Source organism: Harmonia axyridis, chromosome 5 (genome assembly GCF_914767665.1).
Source record: "Harmonia axyridis chromosome 5, icHarAxyr1.1, whole genome shotgun sequence".
Lineage (NCBI taxonomy): Eukaryota > Metazoa > Arthropoda > Insecta > Coleoptera > Coccinellidae > Harmonia > Harmonia axyridis.
In genome coordinates this window covers 28,584,614-28,602,291 of record NC_059505.1, presented here as the reverse complement: position 1 = coordinate 28,602,291, position 17,678 = coordinate 28,584,614, and the positions used below count along the sequence as shown (strand labels likewise).

The 17,678-nt window shown below is 38.1% G+C and overlaps 2 protein-coding genes across 2 annotated transcripts in view; both read left to right on the top strand.

Annotated features, from left to right (window-relative positions):
* Positions 1-2,484: 2,484 nt before the first annotated feature.
* LOC123679914 (obg-like ATPase 1) overlaps positions 2,485-17,678 on the top strand; it is a 53,570-nt gene continuing 38,376 nt past the window's right edge. The window contains exons 1-3 of the mRNA XM_045617477.1: positions 2,485-2,699; positions 6,727-6,915; positions 15,015-15,075. Coding sequence (XP_045473433.1) covers positions 6,735-6,915; positions 15,015-15,075 — 242 coding nt within the window. The 5' untranslated portion in view covers positions 2,485-2,699; positions 6,727-6,734. The remainder of the gene's footprint in view (positions 2,700-6,726; positions 6,916-15,014; positions 15,076-17,678) is intronic.
* LOC123679913 (adenylate kinase 9-like) lies at positions 7,918-14,166 on the top strand. The gene has a single exon (XM_045617475.1). It carries the CDS (start codon positions 8,013-8,015, stop codon positions 14,097-14,099), a length of 6,087 nt encoding a protein of 2,028 aa, XP_045473431.1. The 5' UTR covers positions 7,918-8,012; the 3' UTR covers positions 14,100-14,166.

Sequence of the window (17,678 nt, the reverse complement as noted above, 5' to 3'; positions counted from 1 at the left end):
GATCTTTGGGTCCTGTCAAGCAGTAAAAAGCATAAGAACTTTTTAACCGTTCTTAAGGGCGGTTGAAAAAACTTAATATATTTCGTTTAATTGGATTTGTTTGACATTTTACAGCTCATTAGACTTCTAGGAAATAAGTTGGGTGTGAACTTCACATCTTTACGACATTTAAAATTCTAAGTTCCGTCCACGTTCGAAATGTTTACTTTATTTATGTACGGAATCATTTTGTAAAAAAAAATACTATTCGAAAACATGGGCATCAACTTGCATAGTCATTTGATAACAATTTTTCATTTTTTACTCACTTTACAAATGAAAATCATAGACCACAATAAAAATTATGGATGTTAGAATTTCTTTTAATTCTATTTCTCAATTATTTCATGATATCAATTTTTCTGAAATATAAATTCGATTATTTAGGACATGAATGTTATAATGCTAATCAAATCTTTAGTTGTATCTACAACATTTTGGAATGTTAATTTCAAGAAATATTCCGTTTAGAATGTCATAAAACTATATCTACTTCATTTTGAAAATATATGTTTTTGGACAATAATTCAGATCTTTCATCAAATTTTTGTTATTATCTATACTTTTAAGACTGTTGCTAAACTTAGGTACATAACGAAAACAGAACTGTCAGGAAGAAAGGATCTCAATTATAAGTTACTTAATGGACTCAGTCCTTACTTGATGGAAATTCTTGTTGATTTGATAAAATAAACATGAGCACTTTTTAATTTCCACAGATTTTTGATTTATTCAACGATTGTTTCGCCGTTCAAGCGGCTTTATCAGGAATAGGTCACATTGCAAAGTGTTACATTTTGAACTACATTCTCAACTATATATACACAAAAATAAGAAATACCTATGGAGCAATAAAATGTCTTATTTATGGTTTCTCTAATAGGTCCAGGATCTTCAAGAAAAGAATACACGAACATCAAAGGAATCACATTAGTGATAATACCTTCTCGTCATATGCAGACCATTTAACAGAATTTGGACATAATTTTGATTCTCATTTCAAAATCCTACATATCGAAAATGAAAGTCACCGTTTGATTTCATTAGAATCATTTGAAATTAACAGGTACAATTGAATTCTCAAGCAGATGAAAATTAGTCGCCTCTTTTGAATCTTCGAATAGATTTTTTGGAAATTCCAGACTGCAACAGATGAATTTATATAGGTTGTACCCCAGACCCAGAAGATCCGGGACCTATTAGAGAAACCATAAATGAAACATTTTATTGCTCCATAGGTACTGTTATTTTCGCGTATATAAAGTTGAAAATGTATTTCGAAATATAATATTTTGCAATGTGACCTATTTTTGATAAAGCCGCTTAGCCGGCGAAACAATTGTAGAATAAATCAAAAAACAGTGGAAATTAAAAAGTGCTTATATTCATTTTTAAAAAGTGCTTATATTTATTTTATCAAATTTCTTTATGTATCTTTTCCCGTGAAAAATACTTTCTTTAATAAAAAGGGATTAGTATTTCAGGGATTCCTCAACGGGAACGGTATCTGATAACTCAAAAAATCTAGATGCAAAAAGGATGTTAGTTATTTATACCCCATCTCCACAAAATGTCTCACGAATTATTGTGAGACCTCAACAAATTCATACAAAAGAAAAATAAAACTGAATATATATTAATGTTCCAAAAGATCGAAGCCTATCACATTTTCGAAAAGACTTCCTCTGAAACGTTCTGAACTGAAGCACCAGTTAATTCCATGATTTTCTACCTGATGCACTTGACGATCTCTTAATATTGCACTAATTTGCTGACTGAGTTCAGCTCCTTGCCCCACTTATTTCAAAAAAATAAATATTTAAATAACCTCGACCTTGGAAGGCGCCGTGAAAATTTCTAATAAGCTCCTCTACCCAAAAACGCTTTAATGATGGTTCTTTTTTACTCCAATAAGTCGAAGCCCAAATGATTTTAACTGTTCGCTTATTATAAAAGAATTTAAATGACACTCCTATTGAGTTCTGTTCCCATTAAGTACGTTTATGCTCTCGTTTTATATGTAAATTTCGAAACCTCGCGGCCAACTTCTTCCTTCTTGTTTGATGTCGAAGATATTATGGCTTTCCCGTAGATAATTCTTAGAGCATCAACTAAACCTACCCTGTAATTAGTTTGTCCTCTTCTAGCTTCTGTTCGTCAATAGCTCAAAGGTGTTTTATTCAAACTGGATTATTAAGTGCCCAATTTGTGTTTCATTAGAGACTAGTTATATGTAAAATAATTTAATTATTAAAATTCAGAAACTTGTTCCACACCAAAAAGAAATATTTCTTTTTTTGCGATTACTATAGTAAAACACAGAATGTTCTCAAATTGTAACATGTAAAAGTCAACTGAATATCCTCAAGTATTCAAAACTCTTACCTGGGTCTTCCTTTCAGAATACTAACGCCAAAATCCCTGAAAATCTTAACCATAGAAACTGACATGGATATTGACCTGTCTGTGCCTCATTGTGTCGGTGTATGATCACAGCCGTTGAAATTGTGAAATATGTTTTGAATTCCAAAGATTTGTGCGTTTATTTCAATTGAATGTCATTGAGAATAATCTGGCTTCGAAACCGGAGTGTTTTCTAATAAGAATTACGCATAATATCTAGTGAATTTCGATAATTCTCAAGCAAACAGGATTTTGAGGTTAGTAACACTTAAGTTCACATTTACTTAGTTTTCTGTTGACCCTTGATATATCGAGGAGCTGCAAATCGTTGTTCTACATTAGTTCTTGATTGTTCAATGGTTAAAATATTGTTATTGATAAGTACTTATAATATTTAGTGTTATTTATTTTTCGAGTCAACACATCTGCATGTGGGAAGGTAGAGTTCTATTCTATTGTTGTGTGTGGAAGCGACATCTGTTGAACAGTAGAAAAAGTAGCAGACGATAAAAGGCTACAGCAACCTGTAATATTTTTCAACAATCGAAACGGGAATTTACTATCAGATGAATTTCTTTTTTGTGTCTGGAAAAAGTGGGTCGGAATTTGAGCATCTGGGGGTTCGTTGACGTTTTATTATGTCAGGCTGAAGGCGGCCAACGCTATAATTTGTCGAGTTTATCTGTATGAAGAAATTACCTCCGGGTTTGGCCTACGGCAATAGCGGGGAAAATCATCGGAAAATTACAATAATAGGAATTGTAGTGGAATGGTGGTAAATTCGAAATTGCAGCGTGCGCATTCGCGAAACCGGTCATTAGGCAGTATTTTTCATAAAAGCTGCACACAATAAAAAATTCGCAATGTACAATTTCGCGTGGAATCGAAAGCGACCGATCTAACGAAATTATTAAGTTGCAGTTTCCTCTTTTAATATCCGTTATTATTGCCCGGTTTTATAGAACATTGATTTGCATAAGATAAGAAAGCACAGCGGTCTGCTGTGTGGAACGATTATTTTGGTTATTTTCGGGCAATTTCAGCTTCTCCTGCGGTGGGTTCCGTGAAAATCGAGAAAAAAAGGTGCAATTTCACTCGATGGTGTGCTTTTTCAAACGTTGAAAACGAAATTATGGTAATAAAATTCACAAATGATTTCTACGAATATTCAATTGTTTGTCACGAAAATCACAGAAATACACATAATTAGAATAACATACAGAATTAGATCACAATATCGGACCAGAACAGAAATCAGAAACAACTCGAGGGCGCATTAACTTGAAATTGCAAACTGTTGTGCACTTCTTCCTCTTCATTTATATTATGTCAAAAAATAAATGGAAATCTATAATTTGAAAAGCCCTGTTGAAGAGATAAGTGGAATTATTTTTGTCTATGAAGTAAGCACAAATGTCCTCTATTCTCACGCGGAGTTTGAGCAACATCTTTCATTCAGTTTGTGTAGTGCTGCATTTTGTGAGTTCATTGTCAAGTGTATATATCGGGTGTCCCAAGGTGAGTGGCCTATTAGATTATTATGGAAACTATTGATGGTTAAGATTTCAAATTTTGTGGATAGATATTTGGCCATGTAAGGTACATTTTCAAAATAATTTCACATTTCCAGTGTTGCCGGATGTACGACAATTTGGCAACAACTTTGTTATTTTGAATAGGACATCCGGTATTTCTATTTTTTTTATGATACTCCATAAAATATTGAATCTATTCACTTTTACTTGTCCATCCCTATCTTCAACGGTTTTTGAGTTATTAATTATTTTTCGAAATTTTAGATCAAATTGGCGTATTACGAAAATGACTCTAGTTCGTTCAATATTTGAGATTTAAGTCAGAAATTTTGCAAGTCGTTAGATATTGATCTGATCTGTGTCACTGCTCTTGAATTATGGTTGTCAATAATACAGGACGGACCAAAAAAATTCATCATTTGCCAAGTTACAAAATTGTGAAAAAGTCTATTTTTTCAAATTAGACACCTAGTATATTTTTCAATTTTTGGAATCAGTACAACACACTCTACAATTTTTCTATTCACGTCCCTATACCTATCTCAACTGGATTCCGAGTTATATGCGTTATATGTGTATATCTTTCTTGAGCCATTATTTATAGAAAAACCTCGGAACAAAACACCTGTTAGGCAATTATTGTTTATTTTGACATTTATGGATTGAACTGATTCATTGATATATCGATCTATGAACCACATAGAGAACATAACAATACAAAAGATATTAACACTTATTGAATCAATGTGAAATCTAATAAACGCATATAACTCGGAATCCAGTTGAGATAGGTATAGGGACGTGAATAGAAAAATTGTAGAGTGTGTTCTACTGATTCCAAAAATTGAAAAATATACTAGGTGTCTAATTTGAAAAAATAGACTTTTTCACAATTTTGTAACTTGGCAAATGATGAATTTTTTTGGTCCGTCCTGTATTATTGACATCCATAATTCAAGAGCAGTGACACAGATCAGATCAATATCTAACGACTTGCAAAATTTCTGACTTAAATCTCAAATATTGAACGAACTAGAGTCATTTTCGTAATACGCCAATTTGATCAAAAATTTCGAAAAATAATTAATAACTCAAAAACCGTTGAAGATAGGGATGGACAAGTAAGAGTGAATAGATTCAATATTTTATGGAGTATCATAAAAAAATAGAAATACCGGATGTCCTATTCAAAATAACAAAGTTGTTGCCAAATTGTGGTACATCCGGCAACACTGGAAATGTGAAATTATTTCAAAAATGTACCTAACATGGCCAAATATCTATCCACAAAATTCGAAATTTTTACCATCAATAGTTTCCAAAATAATCTAATAGGCCACTCACCTTGGGACACCCGATATAACAAATTTTTGAGGTGAAATGTCGAAATTATCATTCAAATAATTAGATTTCCTATTCAAACTTCAACAAATTATATTGAACAACCACTGACACTGTATTTCTCTGATATGTTCTAGCCGACTTCTTTCTCTTTTGAAAACTCAAAATAGCACTTCAAGAACTGTTTCCAGAGTATAAAACACTCAAAACTATATCTTAGAGCGTATCGAAGTATACTTTGATTATACAATTAAAGTTAGAAACTTTACGTTATTTTCATTTTCGAATAGTTGCCTTTACTGTTCCTCAATAGAAAATACATTCAATAGAGTTTATTGAATGTATTTTCATGAATAAACTCTCATATTATTATTATTATTATAACACTGTACTGTACGGTTTTTTTGGTCTCTTGTGAAATTGTTCAAAATGGACTTAGCAGATTTACACTCTTAGCCGACGATATGCAAAATGTGATCTACTACAAATTCAGCCTCATTTTTCGTAAATCTGGCAACGTTCATCCAAATAAATAATATAATTCATAGAACACCTCTTCTATGTTAACAATCATTGAGTTCTGTATAATTTCGGTGGATGTACCTAAGATGTTTCAAGAGTAGGTGAGCACACCAGTGTTTTAGACATCTTAGATCGAAAGGAGTGCATTAGCCTATCGTCAAATCTTTAAATGCTTGTTACTTTTTACCTGAGCTGAATCTGGAAAAATGATAAATGAAAAAAGTGTGTATTTGATGGTAAAAAACTATAGTTGAATTTAACGTACAACTTTAAGACTCACCAACCAACTGTATCCTCTTCATTTAGGTTGTTTTTTGGGCATACTTAATGCCCTTCAATTTATTTCCTTCAAATGAGAGTACAGATTAATCAAAACATTTACATATTGCTGCTAGAAAGAAAGAAAGAAAGAAGTTCATTCAGAAGTAGGTAACAACAATTACAAACTCTTATAAATTTTAAAATAAAACAAAATTTTATGAGCATATATTGAGGAAGAAAAATCGACCTAAGCTACATAAAGAAATGTATCTTGTGTGCCAATTATCTCTTCCCAAAAAATTTACATTTGAATTCATAGGCTTTGAGATGAAGGCAACAGCCCGGCGGAGAAAAAGTCCAGAATGAACAATATAAAATGATATTTTTTTCTAGAAAAGAAAGAATTTAAACTTAGAAACGTATTTTTGCTATTCTCCATAGACCAATGTTGAGCATGGATATTATGTAGTTCTTCTTTAAGTGCAAATGGAGAGCAATAACAGTACGTCTGTACTCTCGAATTGTTTATTTCAACCATCATAAAATGATAACAAATCAATACCTGACCTAATTATAAGATATCTACCTGGCAATATGGTTGGAGTAAATCTGATTATTTTTTTAGGAAACATCATGCCTCCCAAAAAGGTTCAAGAACCAGAAAAGAAACCCCTGATTGGGCGAGTCGGTACCAATCTTAGGGTAGGAATCGTAGGAGTACCAAACGTAGGGAAATCAACATTCTTCAACGTCTTGACCAAAAGCTCCGCAGCTGCTGAGAATTTCCCTTTCTGCACCATCGATCCCAATGAAAATAAGTATTTTTTAATATTTTTCTAAATAATAATTGCAGGGGTCAACAAACTTTTTGGTGATCGCGATTATTCAACTGTTCCTGGCTAATTTTTGGGTGCAAAATTCGAAACAGCCGCCAGATCAGATCTATTTTTTGAGATAAGCTACATTTAGTATTTTTATTTTCAACTTGAGTATATTTCGCGCTATAATTATCTAGAGCTGATAGAAATAATCTGGTAGCGTTTCTCAAATCAGCACCTTGCAAACAACTGAAATTATTTTGTTATCTATTAATGATAAACATTTACGCAAGTATTTTTATTTTCATGAGGTTATTTCGACATAACTTTGATTTATGCAGAAAAAACTGCCTAGACCAAACAAATAATTAAGTGTAGTGGCTTAAACAGAAAATATGATCATTTTCGATTTTGAAATGGATTTGTAGAATTTATTCGTTCGATCAAGAAATCCGGATGTTTAAACAACTCATTTCTACAGTGACTCAATAAAACACACTGGCGACAATACGTTCAAATTGAGCCTAAAAATGGCGAATGGGATGCGGCTTAGCCATAGAATTTAAGAATATGATGGACTGAGCTGATACTTCATCGAAATTAAAATTATTGGGTCTGATAGATTTGTATATAGAACGAATCTATTCAACTAAAGAAGACCTACTACCGTGACTTATAAAAGGGCCCTACATTTAGAATAAGCCTAAAAATCAGTTAAACGCAAAATGCAAACATATTTGCAAACTTAAACGCAAAATGAGCCATATTTATGCTCAGAAACCGGCAGCCAATCAAAAATGAAACCACTCGTGTTGCCAATGTGTTTTATTAAGTCACTGTACTCATTTCTACATAGCTACCAAACTAAAAAAAATTGGAAGTTTTTATGCGCTAATAAATTTTCATAGATTAGTTTCATTGCATACATTTTTTTCATATTCTGCATTTTTTCATGCATGTTATCTTGTGAATTTTTCAAACAAAATCTATGTACGCGATGATGAAAAATATTTCTATTTCAAAGTTGCCAAAACATAAAGTCGTTCTTGAATAATGTCAAACCTTATTCAAATCAAAAATCAGAATCGAAAAAATGTCAATAGACGTTTTATGCAACCCCACTGAAATAGATTACAACGAATTGGAAGATTATGAAGCCGACCCTTTGATTATATGTCACAAAGACTTCCTGTCCAAAGTTACCGGTCCCATTTTTGAAAAACCCAACGAAACCGTCGAGCAAGATGAAAACAAAAAGCTTGTCTTCGAAATCGACGAATGGTACCCCTTTTGCAACAGTTACTACCCCCATTCCGAAGAAGTGGATCCCTTCGCCAGAGTGAATCATCTTTTAGGATTGAAATCCGCTTCATCGAGCACCTCTTGCTTGAAAGGTGTAAAGGAGGAAGGATCCCACAGAAAATTTCATTATTCGATACGGCAATCTCAAATAGATTATCTGAGCTCTAAACCACTATCCTTTTTGATACTAGGCAAACCATCAATAGGAGAAGAAGACCTCGGCAAACAGTTGGCTGAGTACTGGAAGTGCGTCTATTTAGACCCAGAAACCCTGATCAGAGATGAGATAGAGTCCGGGTCTCGAGCCGGCCAGTGCATAGAGTTCAATCTCAAGTGTGGCAGAGCCATAGGCATCGACGTCATCCTGAGGCTCGTCAAGAAAAGAGTGAAAACCGAATCTGTGTTACACAGGGGTTTCGTTCTCTGCGGGTTACCAGTGATACCCAACGACCTCTACGAAGAAGACCCCGTATCTGCCGAATCTGCCATCTTCACAGTCCAGGAGATATTCGAAGAGATCATGGACAATTTTTACTACGCCATAGAAGCACCGATTCAGAACCTGCTGCTCTCAACACCTAGATTCCGGAGCATCGAGGACACGAGCGGTAGCGTCAGGGCGTCGAAGGTGGAATTCGGCGAGCCCGAGTTCAACGAAAGCGTCCCTGTGGAGACATTAGAAAAGGCACGTTCGAATCTGGATGCTACCAAAGAACCCGTACACGCTCCGATAAGCCAAGAGATCCCACCGGATCTCGGAGATGTTCAAATAGACATCTGCGAACCTCCAGAAATCGGCACTAACTACAAAGATCAGTTCGAATTGATTATGGATCAATTCGACGGTCCGTTCATGATCGTGTACATGTTCTGCGATAATCAGGACGTTATAGACAGACGGGACCAGTATAGGTACGACATATACTCCGAAACTGTTGTCGACTTGCTGAAGGAAAAAACCGAGAAGAACCTCATCTCTCTCATCGGCAAAAAGAACCAGTTGGGTTTGGCAGGTATAAGTCCGATAGATGAAATATTCGAGAACTTGTCTGGAATGACTAAAGACAGTTCCGAGTTGATCCACCTCGTAAAACTACCTAGAGACTTCCCGGCGCATGTGCAGACGCAACTGCAACGTTTCCACGATATAGCCGTTAAACTTATCGAAGCTCAGATTTTGAACCATAACCCGGAGTACTTCCTCAAAGTGGACGGCAGGACCACTATCAGTCGCATCTTCAACTCCGTCAAGTGGAAATTAAGGGCTGCCAACGTTCAGAGGGTTATTTTACCGGAAAAACTAGTATCAGGTGAAGCGATGGGAGTAGAAGGAGAAGACGTCGACGTTCCTAAGAACATCAACTTCGAAAACATGGACAAGTGCTTCAAGGACTTCTGCCGGAGGAAGATTGTCAACCCTATGTTCAAATGGGAATACAGCGATTGGGGTCCTCGTTGTCCAGTCGCCATGACCGAAGGAAACTACCAAGAAGGCGATCCAGCTCACGCTGTCCAGTTCATGAACAGCATCTTCTTCCTTTCCAGTCAGGACGCCTTCGTTAGGTTTTACAGGAACCCGAGACCGTTCTTACTCCCTCCGAATCCCAGGTCGCACGGAAAACTGTACGTGATTGGTCCAGGATGTTCTGGAAAAACCGCGGTGTCAAATTGCCTCGCTCATCTCCTCAAGTGCAACGTACTCTCTCCAGCCGAGTTGTACAAGAACTTCGTCAACCAGAGACGGGAAAATCTGATAGACAGAATGATGCAGGCTATGATCACAGACAAGCTCACGATCTTGAACAGAGAGACCTTGCGAAAGCACGAACTGGAAAGGCTCATTCTGGAGGAGAAGGTGCACATTTGGCTGTCCAAGTTCCGCGACTACATCGAGAACGAGATACTCAAAGCGAAAAAATCGAAGTCAGACGTACATCTGCAACTCTCGTCCTTTCCCGTGCTGATGGGTTTTAAAGTCAATAGAGACGAAATAGAGAGAGAGGTACCCTTCGAAGGTATTTTCTTGAACGAAAACATTGCCAAAGAACTCTTGGAGCATCCGGATAAGATGAGGAGTTATCTGCCTGAAGAGCTACGCAAACAGGTGAAAGACTTTGTTCCTGTTACCGTTCTGGAAGAAGACGTCCTAAGAGATTTTGAACAAATCGTGAGAAGTTCCGATATAGACGAAATCGTACTTGGCGAAGAAGATCTTCTGGAGATGTATGGAGCGGCCATAAGACAAGAAGAAAACGAGTACATGCTGCGAAATAATTGTAGAGGTGGCTGGATAATTGACGGCTCGACTTACGACTTGAATTTCTTCCAGCGGGTTTACGACGAATGTCCCCCAGATCATGTCATCATCTTGGAGGATTCCTCCGGTGGTAGTTTCCTCGTTGATCGCTACAAGAAGAGGGGCGCTAATATTTTCACAGAGTACCGTGAATTCTTTCGTAGTATCGGCCGCCATGAGGTCGCTGAAAGTATCGTCGATCAAGACTCAGATCTCGTGAAAGAAAGGTTAGTGGAAGATATTTTAGGAGATATTTTGACACAAAGACAATTTCTCGTCGAACCTGGCGATCCGGAAGATGTCGCCGAAGAAATTCTTCTCGAAAGGAGGGAGTCGCAAATCAACTACAAGAACGAACTCCAAGAATTCGAGAAGGCCAAGCCGCTAATACTTGGTTTTCTGGAAAATTTGAAAAAGGATGTGATTGTGGTGGACGTTCAGAACAAATCCTTAGTAGATGTGATGAAAGAGGTAATTTCTTCGTTCGAAGATAGATATCGTCTACCAGCGGAAGTATTCGACGATTTCGACCGTTTAGAGGAAGCTCGGGATTTCGGATATGTTGCAGATGCTGAGGGCGCTGGTGAAGGTGTGGATGTGAAAGGGCAAGAAGAATTCGAAGCTAACAGACGATACGGCGATACGTATGATTTTTGTCCAGTTACCTTTCACGATAAGTGGGTGCTGTGGAGAGGCAAGAAAGAATTCATGGCTAAATTCCAGGCTAAAATCTACTTCTGTTCGAACAAAGAAGATCTTGATGCCTTCCTGCAAAATCCAAGACGGTATTTGCCTATAGATAAGCCGTTCGATTCTTTTCCTCCACCTAGGATATGCGTGGTGGGCAATGCTAAGTCTGGAAAAACTTCCGTCGCAAAAACAATATCCAAAAACTTCGCTAGTTGCTACTTAGACTTTATGGAATACTTGAGGAGCAAAGGAGCAGAGAAAGAAACCAGTAAGAACTATCCGAGCATACAAGAATACCTGCAAATAGATACACCGCTCAGTGAGGAACTGCTTCAAGAATTCCTATATCCTCTTTGGTTCGGGGAGCCTTATAAAACCATGGGTGTCATCATCGACGATTTCCCTAAGCGACCGTCAGACATCACCTTCATGATACAACATAAAACTATACCGGACATCATAATCTACTTGAAAGTACCGAAGAAAGTGCTTGGTCAGAGAACAATCGAGAAGGAACTGGAAGTCTGGGATGTTCAAGTGCAAGCTGAGCGTTCCAAACGCCACGAAGAACATCTCGAAGCGCTCTCAAAATGGGAGAACATCAGAAAAGAGCGCTTCGAACAACTCATGGAGTCAAAGAGACAGAAAAGATACGCTGAAAAAAAACAAATAGATAAGGACAACAAAGACGAAAAAGACTCTCAACCTTCTAGGCCGTACATGGAAGATTTGAAAGAGACAGACGAGGAAAAATCGACCATCTATTCAAAATCGCAGGTGTCCTTCGACTCCGTTGCCGAACAAGAGGACATGGACGAGGTGAACAAACTGTTGTCTGAAGAGTTGCCTGAACCGTTGTTCGACGTAAACATCGAAGAACTATCAGATGTAACTAACAGGATCAAGGTGGAATTCGACGATAGATTCTCGAAAGAAACAGAATACCTTAGAGTCATCAGGGAACTCATCTTGGCCGCACCAATACCATGGGAAGAACTGGCGTCAGAAAAGAAGTTGGAAGTTACACAGTACGCCGCTCTTCTATCAGTGGACAGGTACAACTTCAGAAATAGATCGTTCTTCGAAAGGACCTACGAAATTTCCATAGAAGTAGCGGAAAGGCTGTTGGCCTGTGGTTTCTATTTCCTCAGCATGTTCGGTAGAACTTGCCCCATTCAGTACCACAACGACGATATCAGAGTTCAACTGTTCATACCGATGGAACAGCAATTCAACGTCTTCCCCTTCATCCACAGGCAGTATATTTATTTCATCGTTGGTAAAGAGGCTAGAGATATGTTTCGAAAGGACCCCTTGAAATACGTCGACATAGAGAAGTTCAACTTTCCCCTTCTACCGGTAAGAATAGCCGTGATAGGACCTCCGAAATGCGGTAAAAGCGCTTTGGCTGATCGTTTCCGGACGGAGCTAGGTCTTAAGGTCATCTCTAAAGGTCAGGCGGCTAGGTACGTGAAAAATTACATGCCTTACTCGGTTCTTGGCAATGCAATGGAGACTCGGCTAAGGCAGGGTCTAGAGCTGAAGGAGAAGATGGTGTTGAGTTGCGTAGAGGCAGCAACTTATGATCCAAGGGCCATCACTCAAGGTTTTCTGATGGATGGGTTCCCGAACAGCGCCAAGGAAGTCAAATATCTGACCTCGATGGGTCTTATGCCGCAACTTGTTATTGATCTCTTCACCGAAGATCCCGTCGTGTACGACTACGTGTTCAATGAGGCTCTGAAGATGTTCGCTCCTCCTTACAGCAAACACTTCCTGGAGTACAGATGCGAGCTCTGGGAGTCCGATCAGGAAGCGTTCAGGTCATGGTTGGACAAAGAGTACCAGAACATGGCGAGGGTCGCGATCAACACCTGTATGTGGGACATTTGGGAAAGAGCGTTCGATTTCGTAAAGGCGGCTGTGTACGAAAACAAGCACTACTTCATCCATTGCAGGGACGGTTGGCCCCTACGCTTGGCGAACATGCTGGTAACGCCGCTGGAGTATATGGAACGCGAGAGCTCCTACAAAACTTACTGTCCGTGCTGCTTGTACCATTTCAACAAGTTGGAATCGGGTGGTTTCCCTCCAGATCGAACCGGACTGGTCCATTTCCGGAAGCACTATTATTACGTCTGTCCGGATCACATCGAAGAGTTCCTGGAGACTCCCTGTCAGTTTATCCCGCCCTACAACCCCAACAAACTCCCGCCTGATCTGCCCAAGAAGCTCGAACTGGAGAACGTACCGGATGACGTTTACCAGAACGGTTACTGCGTCGTGTGTTGCAAGGAAGACATGAGGAGCGTAAAGGGGAATTTGAAGTTCGCCACCAAATTCGGGAACTACGTCTATCTTTGCGATTCCTCCAACTGCGAAACGAAGTTCATGGCGTCGCCGATGGCCTATTTTAACGTCACGATCACCTTGAAGGATGACATCAAATATCCTTCGTTGAGTTACAAGGACCTTCCGCCGCTCGGAGCCCTGGAACAGTTCGTGGCCAAAGACGTGATTAACGCCATCAAGTCCACGGCCACCCTTCGTCCCGTTTTACCAGGATTGACCATACAGCAGTCCGCTTTGGTGGTGATGGCGATGAACCTGAAGATCAACAACGAACTTCTCCAGGAAACGGAGAGGGAAAGCTATAAGAAGGCTTTGGAGTTGACGAAGGACCGGAGGAAGAAGATGTTGCAGTTCTTGGAGATATTCAGGAAGTACAGGAATCCGTTCATCTACTACGAAGAGCCGGTGCCTGCGTTGAGGATCACGGATTGGATAAAGGAGAGGTTCGGGAACAGAGTGCCTGCTTGGTCTTACACGGAGATTCATCCGGACAAGGCTTTCGATTTGTTGGAGCAGGAGAAGAAGGAATTGGATGAATGATTTATGTTGTTCTGTTTTGTTGAATAAAACTTAAGTTCAATCTCTTTTTAATTGAAATTTTCGATTATTCATTTGCCTCCTTCAATTTTTTATTTAATATTGTCTTTGAATTTTTTGTATCGTCTAAGGGCGTAGTAAGAAGGAAGATGGCTAGGGTATTTAATGTTCATAAATTGAATTGATAAATCATTATTGAATCTTAATATCAATTCATATGTTTCTATACAATCTAGCATTCTCTAACGTGGCCAATAATAGGAAGGTATTTGAAATAAAGGCATTCCAAATTTGTCAATGGTGAAAAAGTTGAAGGAATTGGCTTTCAAAGTATAAATTGAAAACTTCCGGTAATGACTTCCTGATTATCATATACCTATACACAGTCTTTCAGAATAATGTAAAACAAATTATTTCTGACACTATTATAAGAGAACAGGTTTCTATGAACGTAGGTCCGCAAATGCTTCCTCAAAAAATACAGGGCGTTGAAGTTAAAAGAACTCACCTATTTTGCAAACCTCAAAAGATCTAGAAATGAACTTTGAAGCATTGTCATAACTTTTCGAGATCTATTCGAACTGTTTTCGAAATTATGCCAAAAAATTGTTTTTGTCAGAGAATATAGGGATAGCTTGGGTTTTATTTACCAATATTTCTGGCGGAGAATATTATCGGTAGATAAGAACAGAATAGAAATAATAAAAAAAAAATTTTTTTCTCTTTATTCAATTTGATATTCTCAAACAATTTCGAAAATAAGCATAATCTTTTCAATGCCAAATTTCATAAGAAGTTCTGAAACCAAGAACATGGTTTTTGCAATGCTCCATGCTAAAATGTTGATGTTAAGAAAAGAAAATTGTCCCATTCTGGTATTTTTTCCAACCAGACTTATAGATTAATTTCTTCCAGCACGTCGTGTACCAGTCCCTGATGCAAGATACGACTATCTTTGTGAATATTTCAAACCATTAAGGTAAGTGTAGCATATTTAAACTTCTTCGAGTAAAAGAACATTTTCTCTAAACTATTACTGGCATTTTCAAACCAGGAATCCGAAAGGATACATACAACAGTTCTGTGGTCTCCAATGAACGCATCCATGTCATCTACTGTCAGACAAATCAAACAGCATTTTCAGTCGGTTTTCGGCTATGAATTCGAATATCTATCCTAATAGTTTGACTTTCAGAAAGAAACTGTTGATAGTTTTTTAACCTTGTGGCGACCGTAACAAGACATTCTATTACAAACGAAGAGAGCCCTTGATCTACACCGAACTGCTTTCAAAATTGAAGACTATTTATCCGCAAACACATACAATTTGATGAACATCCAGAGTAATATCAAAGTTTTGGAAGAGGAAATGAAGTAGATAATTGAATTGAATGAATTTTTTTTCGATTTAATATTGGATTCAGATGACAGCGAAGTTGATTTGAATGTTGAAGTTGAAGTTATGGATAGTTTGAGTTCACCTCCATATTGGCGAAATTCTAATTTGGGTATCTTCAGTTTGCCTTTCGAGTTTTTTTTTTTGTGTTTTCTTCAAGGCACACCGAATTTTCACAACGAAACTTCGATTTGTGGCCTTGAAGAAAACACAAAAAAAAAACTCGAAAGGCAAACTGAAGATACCCAAATTAGAATTTCGCCAATATGGAGGTGATTTGAAGGGATCGCTCGGTATTTGGAACCAATTCAGTAGGATTGATGAAGATTCTTATCTAGAGGAGGGGATAAGCTTCAGTACCTCATTCAGGCCACTACACCAAGTTCTAGAGCGAGACAAGTTGTAGAAAGTTACCCCGCTACAAAAGGTTACTATCAGAAGGCCGTTGATAGTTTGAAACAGAGATTTGGTAGAGAAGACTTATTGGCAGAGGTGTATGTTAGAGAACTCCTTCAACTAGTTTTAACAATCCTTCTTACCAAGAATAGATTATCAGCCTTTTTTAATAAAATTGAATCACGACTGAGAGCTCTAGAGAGTTTGGGTGTAAAATCTGCCGCTATGTTGTATCCCTTAGTGGAGTCTTGCTAAGGTGAAGACCTGATAAGAGGTTGACACAGTAGTCAATTATATTCAACTGAATCAAGCTTAAAGAAACCTCTTGACGCTCTGATGGATTTCTTTCGTCAAGAAGTGATGAACGAAGATAGAATTCATCTAGCTATGGGTAGATTCAAGGACAAGAAGAGACAGGAAGACAAAAATACAATTAATAATATACAACAGTCCATGATGATTATAGTTAGACAACTCATGAAATATCTGACAGTTTTTTGGGAAAATATCAGAGGAGTACTGACTCTCCAGGAATGAGGAAGGTAGCAAAAAATATTGATTGTAAGAAAATGTCGAATGATTTATTCGTATTGGGAATAATCACTTAGCTGATTGATGTGTGTCTGCAAAATCAATATTTGCTGTCACTCGGAGAAAAAATTAATTATGTGAGTTAAAACAGGTGTCAACCACGCTGCAGCACATTTGATGAAATTTCAAAACTATATAGATAGATAGATATGTTTATTCTCATTGAAATAAACAAAAATAAGTCACAGAGATAATTACATATATAACTTTCTGTACGTGACTAAAATAAACTTCATTCTACAGAAACTAAATACACTTTAACCAACTCCAAAAGGATAAAAATCTAATACACATTATTATATTCTGTATCAAAAAAGAAATAAAAAGCATCATCCTAGGACTGTTGCTCCATCCTGTCTGTGCCATACGTCGCCCATTGGTGATTCTTCCATTCCATCTTCGTATATTTGTCATAATATTTTTATCTTTGTTGAAATTTTTCGATATTTCTTTAATTTGCTCAAAAAGTTCCAATTCTCGCCGCTGCGCCGCCGTAGCGTATTACAGCAGCAGTAACACAAATTAAATCGAACTAAAACTACCACATAATCAACCACCTATACTGCACCCACATACAGCAGCAATCGGTAATTTCAAAGCCAACTCCGGTTTAATTAACCGAAACCCGTCGGCGCGTTTCTCGCAATTTTAATTTACGGGGGCCCCCCCTGATTAAGCCGTCCAATCACCGCCTGAGGCGAATTAGAAACGACGTCGCGTCGGTAAACGTTGCCGGCAACAAATTGCAACCTTCGACGTACGTTAATGGGCCCCGCCAAACGGAATAAGGGCGAGAGGATCGCCGTCGATAATCGCCCCCGGGGGTGGGTTGCGCCGCTTCCGTGTCGTCCGGGGCTTCCTACCCGTATACAGCAGCCCCCCTCCGACGTTCGGGGGGCTTTAAAACGACCCAGCCCCGATTTTTAGCATTTCGGGCACGCGAAGCCGTGCGGCGTCAAGTCTGCGATCGGCGCTGGCTGGTTAATGGTTCAAAAACGGTCCAAATTGCCGGTTGCGGTCCTAATTGAACGTTTCTATCGCAAATGGACGTTGACGTCTTCAATTCTAGACGGCGACGGTTATGGTGGTGGTTTTGGAAAAAATTCGACGTAGGTCTTTGTGTAGGTATGGGTAGGGGAGGAATTGTTGGGAGAATCCGGTTTTTGGGATGTTCGTTTATGAATGATCTATACCAGTCG

Bases quoted from the DNA above. Each gene is read 5' to 3' on its own strand.
- LOC123679913 (XM_045617475.1), top strand. From the start codon at position 8,013: ATGTCAATAGACGTTTTATGCAACCCCACTGAAATAGATTACAACGAA.